At 47.3% G+C, this 10,229-nt stretch overlaps 1 protein-coding gene across 1 annotated transcript in view; it reads right to left on the reverse strand.

Moving 5' to 3' along the window:
- The window catches only part of FRAS1 (Fraser extracellular matrix complex subunit 1), a 105,150-nt gene extending 94,938 nt beyond the window's left edge, over positions 1–10,212 (reverse strand). Inside the window, 4 exon segments of the mRNA XM_036382715.2 lie at positions 7,348–7,356; positions 7,734–7,765; positions 9,832–9,954; positions 10,137–10,212. Of these exon segments, the coding sequence (XP_036238608.2) occupies positions 7,348–7,356; positions 7,734–7,765; positions 9,832–9,954; positions 10,137–10,212 (240 nt within the window).
- Positions 10,213–10,229: the final 17 nt, after the last annotated feature.

A 10,229-nucleotide genomic window follows, 5' to 3' on the forward strand; every position in this document is an offset into this window, starting at 1 on the left:
CTATTTTAATGAGGGAAATCAGCATCACCATAATCATTCACAAACTGGTGATGAGAGGGCTCCATGTCACAAATCAGTGCTCCTGGCAGCCTGGACACACCAGGTGCCCACAGGTAGCTCTGCCCAGACAGAAATGCCATCCAAGGGGATAAGTGGGCAACACAGGCTGCTGATCCCAGCAGAACAAGCAGCTGAACTGCACAGCTCCCTCCTAGGCTGCAGTGTATCATGGATCATGCCTTTTCCTAGGGATTTCAAGAGGTTTGCCTCTGATCTCACAGATAGATATTTCTCTGCCTGAAGCAAGAAGAAGAACTGACAGTCTTATATCTTGTGAGCTTAGATCTTCCCCCACAAAACGAGGTCAGAGGAGAGGAAAGGATCTGTGGTAACTCCAGCACACTCCTCTCCAAAGAGTGAAGCCTTACCACTCTTCTAAAGCCAGCAAATCCTTCTGAAGCCCCCTGCAAAGGATCCTGTGACTAGAGGAACTCTGAGGTGCACAGCAGGATGTACACATGGTGGTTAAAGCCACATCACCTTCCAAAACAAACAGCAGGACCACTGTTTAATTAATTAAGTCTGCTCAGAAAAATCAAAGTATTAAGGGACCAGACAGAAAAGGAACCCCCAACGTTACAGAGGTAAATGGCTTTAAAATCCATTCTGCTTTTCCCATGCTGATGGGTCTCAGTTATCCTGTGCCACCACAGATACACCTGTTAATCACACACCACACATCCATAGCATCCCTCCCTGGATTGCATTCAAGCCTCCAAAAACCTCTCAGAAAGTAAAATTACAACATGGAAATAAAAAAAGAATACTGCAAAACACTGCCCTGCAGTCATGGCCAGACTCCTCTTAGGTAACAAGGCTTTAAAGCCTAAATTCTGGGACAAATTCTCCTCAATTTTTAATCAACTGTATCTCAATTGGTTCCACTTTATCTAATATGAAGTCTCCCAACGTCCTTGGAAGTAACATATTCGACTTTGCTTTGTCCTAAGGATTTCATTAAAATTTAAACAGGTTTTCATTAAGTTTATTGTTTCATTGAGGGAATTTTTGTTTTAAATAAATCATGTCACTCCATGGAAGCACATAATTCGTCTTTGGTTTGGAATATTTCCATTTAACAGCAGATTGAGACACTTTGAGGGTTCCCTTTCCATAACCACAATGGTCTCACAATTTCACAGAGAAATCAAGACAGAAAAGAGTAAATGCAATTTTTAAGTGCCTTCAATTTAAAACCAAACCCGGGATTTCAAAATGGAACACTCTTAGAATTCTGATTTTTTAAAATAACAACAAAAATTTAACCCACTGCAATAAAAGCATAGCAAGTTACTTCTACTCTGCAACACTGAGAATTCCTTAGGCACTCAAGAAAATCAGGCTTTTCACATACACAGAAGAATCCATAAAAGTGCAAAAAAATGTGGGAAAGAAATTGCTAACAAGTTTGCTCATGTTTTCCCCTGGAACCACTTTTCCAGGCTCGATGCATAAAAGGATTTACAGCATCCACTAACTCAGAACTGTCTCCTGGCATGTCAGTAATGACAACTGTGTCTCCAGCAGCAGGAGCTTTTCACAATTAAACAACCAACCCTGTGTTTCCTCTGAACACATAAATAGCCATGAACCACGACACCTGATGTATGGCATGTCAGTCTTGAGCTGGCTGAGCACCCAACAGGAATTAATCCCACATGACCATAACCAAATCTATTCAGGCAGGACAACAGGTGAAGTCCCAGGAAAGGAAAAGTTTCAGATTTTCAAGGAGAGCCATTCTGTTAGAAACAAGATTTCTAGTTTGATAACCAAAGGGTTCAAAGTTTCTTATCTTTGCAATCTTTCAGCTCCTGTAGATGTCTCCAAAACTGTATTATACTTAAACTAAAATTTCCCAGTTTTCAGCCTGCAAGAAGTTTCATTTTCATCTCCATAAAACACGAGCAAAGCAGGTTAGGAAACTTTTTTTTTTTTTTGAGTAACAAAACATCTGGCTTTAAATTATTCAAATTAATCTGGGAAGAAGATAAATCATGTTCAGGATTTATCTTTTGGGGGAGGAGGGAGAGGATTTTTTCCCCCTGGCTGATCCTCAGAAACACAGATCCTGGGACTCTCCTTAGCTGCAGCACAGCAGCTGGTAATATTAAGATCCTTTGGCTGCTGTGCTCCTGGGGTTAGTGAGAGGATTCATTACAGAATGACTCTGGAGTAGATACAAAGATTACAAAATCAAGTCTTTTTTCCTAAAGGGCCTCCTTAATCTGTGGCTGAGCAATAAACCACAGCACAAGGAGAAATACAGCAGCCTTCCCAGGCAAGCCTGCTGCCTGCATTCCTACTGGGAGCTATTCAATATACCTGGCAGAAATATTGGCATCCTGGCATCACCAACCTCAGAGCACTGTGTGGCTGACATAAAATCAATGCACCCAGCTGGGAATAACTTCAGATTTGGGAGTTTTTGTCTTCCTGAAAGTGTCAAGGAGTACCTCAGGTGAATTCAGTGGTTAAAACAGCAACAATGGAGAGGTAATGTCTGCTGAAAAGGCACAGGGAATGATTTATCCTGGACAACACTGAACGAGCTAATTTAACTATCATGGCATTTTTGATGGGGATTATTCAAGGGGAAAAAAGAAAGGGAAACAGGAACACAATGAAACCACCCTAGAGATGAGAAATTCCACATGGGACCACTGTCCAGACACAGTAGTCCAGTTTTGCCTAAGGTTTACGATGGATTAAACCACCAACAATCTATTTCAAAAGCCTGAGAAGACATTCAGTTCCTTTTAATTTCTTCACTCCAGATGTTCAATTTGTCAGCCAAGTGGGCATCCACTTCCCTCAGCCATGTTGCATCCACTTCCCTCAGCCATGTTGCAGTGTCCCTAAGCTCTTTGGAAGTCACTGAAAATGTACAGCAAAGTTCTAAAATTTCTCTTACCAATTAGTTGGACACTGCAACCCCTCCTCTAATGAGAAGATGCTAATGGGAATCCTGACCAAGGTTTTGAAGGGGTTGAGGAAAGGGAAGGAATGAGGAAGAGACCCTGCAAAGGAAAAAGGCATTTTGTATGGTGGGGAATTAAGAAGAAGAAGTAAATGATGAATTATAAGGTGTGATAAACAGAGCTGCTCAAATGGATCCTGAAAGATGGAAAGCACAATGACTTGGAAAAAGTCTAAATGCTGGGTACTTGCTGAATTCTTGTCTTGCTGAATGAAACCACGGGAAAGCTGCTATCTCCTGCCAAGGCTCTGGCCCACAGCTCCCAGCACTGTGCTATTAAATGTGCATCATCTACTTCAGTCAGTGCCCGTGCACCAACAGCTGCTGTCCCAGGAGCTCACTGGGATGGTGTTCCAGATTGCAAGGCAAGATGCATCCTATTACCATCTGTATGGCAGTTGTCTTTTGTCAAGAGGACAGTTTGCTTTATCTCTCTCTCTGAGTGACCACAATCACTGCTCCCTCGGGAGAGGACATCTGCTGATAACAGACTATTGAATGTCACTGCATGACTGATAAGAACTATAACATCCCATTGTGAGATGCTCCGCCCAGAGGGAGGAGCCAAGCATTGCTACCCAGATAGAATCCAGAGGTTTTGAGACACCAGCACAGCCTTCTCCACTGGATTCCCCAGAGGAAGAGCAGCTGCCTCTTCTTCCACTGGATCTTCGGAGGAAGAACACATCCTTCTCTACAGGACCCCCTGCTCCAGCAGAACCACACCTGACACTCCAGGAGGGCTGCAGCCACAATTCCAATGGGACTGCCACCAACACCCCACAGGGTGTCAGGTTGGGTTCTGACTCTGGCAGCGTTGTTCTAGTGTACTGCATTGTTTATTTTATCCTTTTATTTTTTTCTTCCCTATTAAAGAACTGTTATTTCCTGCTCCCATATTTTTGCCTGAGAGCCCCTTAATTTAAAATTTACAGCAATTCAGAAGGGTGGGGAGGGTTTACATTCTCCATTTCAGGGGAGGCTTCTGCCTTCCTTAGCAGACTCCTGTCTTTCCAAACCAAGACAGATGGAAAAGGTGGAAGAAGGCAGCTCTTGTACAGACCCTGATCTCCAAATAAAGCTGATGCCAGATGACTCCCACAACCAACACAGAGAAGATTAAGGCATATGAGTCTTGCACCCAGCAGGATGGAGAAGAAAGGCCTCTGGAGGAGAACATCACAGCTAGCAGACACTCAGAGCTCCAAGGAGAACAGACCATAGTGTCAGATTAAAGCTCAAAAGCCCCACAACTCCCAGAATTCTTCTGCAGTTTATGAATTTCTCCAGATTTATGAATTCCTCCTATCCAAAGCAAAGAGGAGTCTTTTTAAAAGTCCCTTCTTGCCAAAAAAAACCTTGCCTGTACCTGGCAGGGGGGGCCAAAGACATGCACAGACAACTGAAGAGGGGCACAACCTCACTGCTGGGCTCCGGACTACTGGAATACAAGATCCAAAAAGAAGAAAAAGAAGGAGAAAGAACAACTTGTGAGCAGTGAAGGAACTAAGAAAAAACACAGACACGTCCAGATGCTCAGAGAGGTTGGAGGGGAGGGAAGGGGGTGATGAATCCCATGCACCTGCAGCCCACTGTGGAATACCTGGTGAGATAAATCACCTCAGGGTGAGCAGACAGTGGCTGGATGCTCCTCTGGCAGCAGGGCAAGTGTGCCTGGTGCAGGGAAGGGCCTCAGCCCTGCCTAGACACCTCATGGAAAAGGGATGTGGCTCTCCAGGTTCCACTGCTGCTCCCAGACAGCAGGGCTGTGGATCTGAACCCCTGCCCAGCTCCAGGCTCAGGGGGAATGGAGAGATGCTGCTGCTGCATGAGGGTGCATTTGGTTGGGCAAGGAGGTGACATTTAGACCCACTAAGATAAAACAGAAATATTATTTTGTATGAAAATGTCTTCCTCTGTCCCCTTCATTTGCTGATGAAGGGAAAACCTCACTTCATCCTCAGAGGAAAACTCTTACATCTAAGGTTCTTTTACCTCATACCATGAAATCAAGAGCCTATGCCCATCCCTCTGTATTTCACTGCTGTTTTCAAGGAACACAAAGAAGGGACACACATAGAGCACAGACTTGATTCAAAAATCACTTTTATTTTTCACCCTCAGTTGATCCCAGCTTTCTGAAACCCACAAGCAGATGGGATTTGCTCCATGAGAGGCATTGCATTACTGTATTCATAAATCTTAACTGCAAAACATTCATGTACATCCAGAGGATGCAGCCCCAGGCTAAGTAGTGCCATTTAAATCACATAATTTATAAACAAAAATATCTTCACCATTGTAAGAGTTAACAAGCAAACCTTTCAACTGAAATATTCAATTCTGATCTCATTTTTCAGTAGTAACTTCTTACCTTTCTAAAGAAATTAAAATGAAGCCCATTTTCCACTGCTAATTTGACATATTCCCTAACCAGAAGTGCTTTGCACTGACTAACATTTATTTTAAAGGTCACTGAATTTATTCGGAGTAGAAGCTCTCTGGAATAGGAGATTGGAAATTTGGGGGAGAAGAGACCCCCAGCATTTTTTATTTATTACCTTTCCACTCTCATTCTGTCCAGCACAAACTACTGCTAGAAACAGAAATCTGATTTAAAAAGCATAAAATCAGGATTTGTTTAAACTTCTGACAACAAAATGCACAGAGATGTTACAAAAGAAAGCAAAATTTTTGGTAGAAGCACAAGTACAATTAAGCTAAGGCTTTTTATTCTCTTCACAATTTTTGACCCAAAGACTACAAACATTTTCTTTCAAAAAAATGCTTCTTTAGTGCTTTCTGGTGTTAAAACCAAGCAGCCCATTTGTGTCTCAGGAAACTTCCAAAACAATCCAGCCCAGAAACCCATCCCTAGGTGCACTACCAGCAGCTGGTGCCACAGATAACATCCATGTTTTAAAGAGGACAAAATAGAAATTGATGTTGCTCAGCTGGACTTGTCCTTCTGTGCTGCAACCTCTACCAGACACAAACTCATTTTTCAAGTCACACTCACCATTCAAATCACCTCAAGGCACAGCCCTGTCCTTCCCCTCCCCCTTGGCACAAACTAGCTGGCAGAAAGACTCCAGCTTTTTGGATTTGCTCCACACCTCCCACACACCCTGACTTCCAGAGTGACATCAGTGTGTCTCCTCATGGCCTGCAGCTAAGAACAAATAAAGTGGATTTTCCTCTTTCTAAGTAAAGGGAGCTGAAAGCTCGCTGACAGGGGAAGCCAGAGGGAGGAACACCAAGCAGCTCAGCTGGGAATCATGCTCAGGGAAGTGTTTTCCCTCAGAGCAAAGCCACAAACACCAGCTGACCCTGGAGCTAAGTCAGCCAAGCAAGAGGCAGGACTTGTGCAGCATTAACAATTGCAGCAACCCTGCAGTGCCTGCATCGCTGCACTTCAAGGTTTGATTTATGCACCAAGGGTTTTCCAGGTGACTTCAGAGACTTCTGCAGCAAACAGCATTCCCACAATCACCCAAGAGCAGCTCACCAACGGCCACTTCCACATGCAATCACACAATGGCTTGGCAGGCGCCTAAAGCTCATCCAATGCCACTCCTGCCATGGGCAGGGACACCTCCCCCAACCCCAGGGTGCTTTAAGCTCCTGGCCTTGGACACTTCCAGGATCCAGGGGCAGCCACAGCTTCTCTGGGCAGCCTGTGCCAGGGCCTCACCCCCCCACAGCCAAGAATTCCTTCCCAATATCCAATCCGAACCCCCCCTCTCTGTTGGTTTGAATCCATTCATTCCCCTCTGTCCTGTCACCCCATCCCTTTGAAACAGCCTCTCTCCATCTCTCCTTCATGCTCCTTTCAGGTAAGGGCGACCCCAAGGCTTCTCCTCTCCAGGCTGGACAATCCCAACTCTCTCAGCCTCTCCCCATGGAATGGGTGCTCCATCCCTCTCATCATCCTCCTCTGCGCCAGACACGGACAAAAATCCTAACCAGACACTGGAAGGAAACAGTGTTTCCAACCACCGTTTAAAACACAATAAAAAGTCACTACAGGTTTCTACTGGGGGCTGCCAGGACCCTCCACAGTGCATCAGGAAGAGGAACAAACACATTTAGAAGCATTCCAGAGACACAAAGTAGCTCAGGCACCTCCTTTTAGCCCAGAGTAGTGCCAGAGCAAGGCAGACCAGTGTTACCGAGCGAAACACTGTTCATGAATACTTAAAAACTCCGATTCTTGTACCGAGTCACTCACGGATTACATTTCTAGAGGCACCAGAAAAGAAAATGTGTTGGGTTTGTAAGGATCAGTCAGGGTACACCAGACTCACCGTGACCAGCTGAGGGCAAAAAGTGTTAAGCTGCTGTCATTACAGCTCATTAATTCAGGGAAAGAAATACATAGAAAGAACATATCCTGGCATTTCACTCATGTTTTACAAAGCACCACCTCCATCCTGCCCAGCACTGCACATCTGTGGCTTCCAACACCCCAGAAATCTCTCACATCTTTTCACCCAGTTAGACTGGCTGGGTCCAAAGGCACAGGGAGAATTCCCAACCTCTCCAAGGAGAGGGATGTGTGTTCCCCAGCAGACTGGAAGCTGCCAGACCTGCAGCCTACACAGGGGTGACAAAAAGCAGGAATTGGAGTCAAGTTCATTGAACAGCACCCTCTCCAACCCTTCCCCAGCATGACACGTTCGAGCTCACCTACCTCAAATAAGAAGCCGTGGGAAACACAGGCACCTGAGGGAGCAGGAAAAAAAAAATCAGGTTAGGAATGAGTAAGAGCAGCAATACATCCTCCAGTGAGCCTGCTCTGAACTGGGCAGCCACAAAAAAATACAGTTTTGGGGCAGCTGGGCAACCTCTGGGTAAGGGAAGGACCTCTGGCCATCTCAAAAAGGCAGGGAGAAAAGAGGGGACCTGCCAAAATAACAGTGTGAGAAGAGCCAGTGTGAATCCTCATTCCTAAACCACTCCTGCATGGACAATAGGACAGGCTCACAGGGCTCCTCCTGCTTCAGCTGTCCTGGCCTTGCTGACTGAGAGAAAGCTTGTCCCAGGCAGGGACAGGGGCCCAACCAATATATTCAAATATATTCACATATTTCACCCCAATAATCAAATAAGAGGTTAGGAAGTAAAACCAGGAATAAGCTGAATGACAGCTCTTCTATCAATTTTCTGGGAAATGGTCGCCCTAGAGCAACTGCACATGATCTGTCTCCCAAAAGAGTGAGGGGAATGCACAATCCGAAACAACCCAAGGAGCTCCGGGATGAAAGGGAAAGAGACCACGGAAAGGCTGCCTCGAGGGACCACCCAGAAAAGTCAGAATTTTCCTGCCAAAGAGTGGAGTTTTCTGAGAAATGCAGATTAGACCAATCTGTACAGAAAACCTGGGAGCTACACTTCTTGGAATCAAAAGCTCCTCCTTTGAGCTCGTCTTCAGCTCAGCTGCAAGTGGCTGTGGAGGCACCCCCGGGAATTATTTTCCCTTGCCAAGAAGATGAGCCACAGGAGCCCAGCCACATTTCTCTCAAATTCAGCAAATAGCTGTTCTTTTGGCAAGAGAAAATAATTTCAAGGTTCATCATCCAGCTCCACCTCAAAATTCAGTGCAAAACACAAGGTCACACATTATTGGGAGGCATGGGGTGGGGGGGGGGAAAAACCCCAAAAATTTAACATCATTTAGTTAAGACCAGCACAACCTATCTGTTTTACCCCTCCAGGGCTGGCTGCCTTTCATTTTTAGCTCACTGACAGCTAGAGTTCCTTAAAATACCAGTGTGCTCATCCCCTCTGGGGCAAGAGCAGGGAATAGGGACCATGTAGGAATATAAAGCAAATTCACCAACTCTGATCCTTCTTCGCCACAAAGGGCAAAGACACAGCTCCCTCCTTGACAAGTTACCAAGGGAGACTAAGATACAACCCAGCTCAGCAGGACTTGGACAATCCTTAGTTACAAATAAATTTTACTTTTGTCCCCAGTTATGGGTGAGCCAAACACACCACACACATTAATTAATTAAGGTTGCCATGCAACAGTGACCCTGATTTTCCATGAAACTCAAAGCCCCAGGTGTGATCACCACCTGTTGCAAAGCACAACCGAAAAGCATTCTGCAAATTATGACTTGCACATACTGAAGCACCCAAGAAGGAAACCCCCAGACTTATTGCTGTGGTATTTTTGTGGGGGACATCTTGGATGCAAGTTGTTGGTAGCGTAATTTACCAAAAATAAAAGCTCTCAAATCAGAAAAAGTGAGGTCCGTCGGAGCTACCCAACGAGTTACCACTGGGTAGCAAATGTCCAAACCCACACCTAGCAGCGCCTCAGCTCGCACGCAAATCGCTGGTTTGAACCGCTGCTGTTCACTAGGAATAGCAGCACTTAAAATCGGGAATTACGGTGGGAGCAGGACTCGGGGAGACTGCCACTTCAGAAACAAACAACCTACAGCCAAAGGACAGGCTGGAAAACCACCCAGGAGCACGAACGCGTCCAACCCGCACCCCCAAACTCCAAACATCAGCACGGCACAACCTTGCGCTAGCCACGAGTCCAGCACCCCGAGACAAATCCCGGTGTGCGTCCCCGAGCGCTCCCAAGTTGGCTCCAGCCGCAATGAGCGGAGCAGGGCTGCTGCCGGCTCCCCTCACGCTTTCCCGGCCCTTCCCGGCTCCCAGCGCCGCATTCCCGAGCGCTCCGCTCCCCACGGCCCCGCCACCCGCGGGCTGCCTGAGGGCTGCGGCTGCCACTGCCCGCCCCGGCCCTCACACCCTGCATCCCCCCTCACCTGGGCACGGCCGAGCGCCGCCGCCTTCCCTCCCGCCCGCCGTGAGGGGCAGCCCGGAGCGGGACTGGCGTTCCCCCGTGCCCGCCAGCCGAGCACGGCTTCGCCCGGTGCCCCTCACCTCGCCTGTGGAGGAGCCGCCAAAATGGCGGGGGGAGGAGGCGGACCCCCGCCCGGGCCGGCAGCGCGATCAGGGAGGCAGGGAGGCAGAGCCGTCCCGTGTGCCAGGGGAAAAGGCGCCCAGAGCTGGCTTTCCCCTCAGGGATCCCCCGCCCGCGGGACCGGGACGCGCTCGGCGCGGGACTCACCTGAGGCGGCATCGGCCAGAGCGGCTCGGAGCAGCAGCAGCAGCACGGTGGCCCCGGCGGCGCTCGGGGCGCCCATGGCCCCTGGCGGCGAGC

This window comes from Molothrus ater, chromosome 4 (genome assembly GCF_012460135.2).
Source record: "Molothrus ater isolate BHLD 08-10-18 breed brown headed cowbird chromosome 4, BPBGC_Mater_1.1, whole genome shotgun sequence".
NCBI lineage: Eukaryota > Metazoa > Chordata > Aves > Passeriformes > Icteridae > Molothrus > Molothrus ater.